The 384-nt window shown below is 67.2% G+C and overlaps 1 protein-coding gene across 1 annotated transcript in view; it reads right to left on the bottom strand.

The window, feature by feature from the left end:
- LMBRD1 (LMBR1 domain containing 1) overlaps positions 1 to 63 on the bottom strand; it is an 88,030-nt gene extending 87,967 nt beyond the window's left edge. The window contains exon 1 of the mRNA XM_009275804.2: positions 11 to 63. Coding sequence (XP_009274079.1) covers positions 11 to 63 — 53 coding nt within the window. The remainder of the gene's footprint in view (positions 1 to 10) is intronic.
- Between the last annotated feature and the right edge of the window lie 321 nt (positions 64 to 384).

Genomic DNA, 384 nt, shown 5'->3' with positions numbered 1-384 from the left:
GAGCCATCACGTCGGCAGCTCAGAGGCGGCCGCCGCCATCTTCGCTTCCGTCAGCAACGGCATACCCGCCCCCCTGAGGCGGGGACTTTTAACGGGGCGGGCATTACGTCACCACGGGGACCGTACCTAACAACTGCCGGGCGCGTCGCGGAGTGTGACGTCATATGCCTGTGACGGTGACAGCTTTCGCTTTAGTTAGCAGGTGGCGGCTCTTGTCTCGGTCTGGCACGTCCCGCTATCGGCGCAGCAAGCAGCAGTGAGGGACTGGTAGCCAGGGGCTCGCCACGCAGGGACTGTCCGCCGCGTTAGTTTGTGACGCGAAAGAGGCGCGGCCGGAGGGGGAGGGGGACGGGAGCCCGCCGGAGGCGCGTCCCCGGAGTCACG

This window comes from Aptenodytes forsteri, unplaced genomic scaffold (assembly GCF_000699145.1).
Source record: "Aptenodytes forsteri isolate BGI_AS27 unplaced genomic scaffold, ASM69914v1 Scaffold256, whole genome shotgun sequence".
In the NCBI taxonomy this organism is placed as follows: domain Eukaryota; kingdom Metazoa; phylum Chordata; class Aves; order Sphenisciformes; family Spheniscidae; genus Aptenodytes; species Aptenodytes forsteri.
This window is presented reverse-complemented; position numbering and strand designations above follow the sequence as displayed.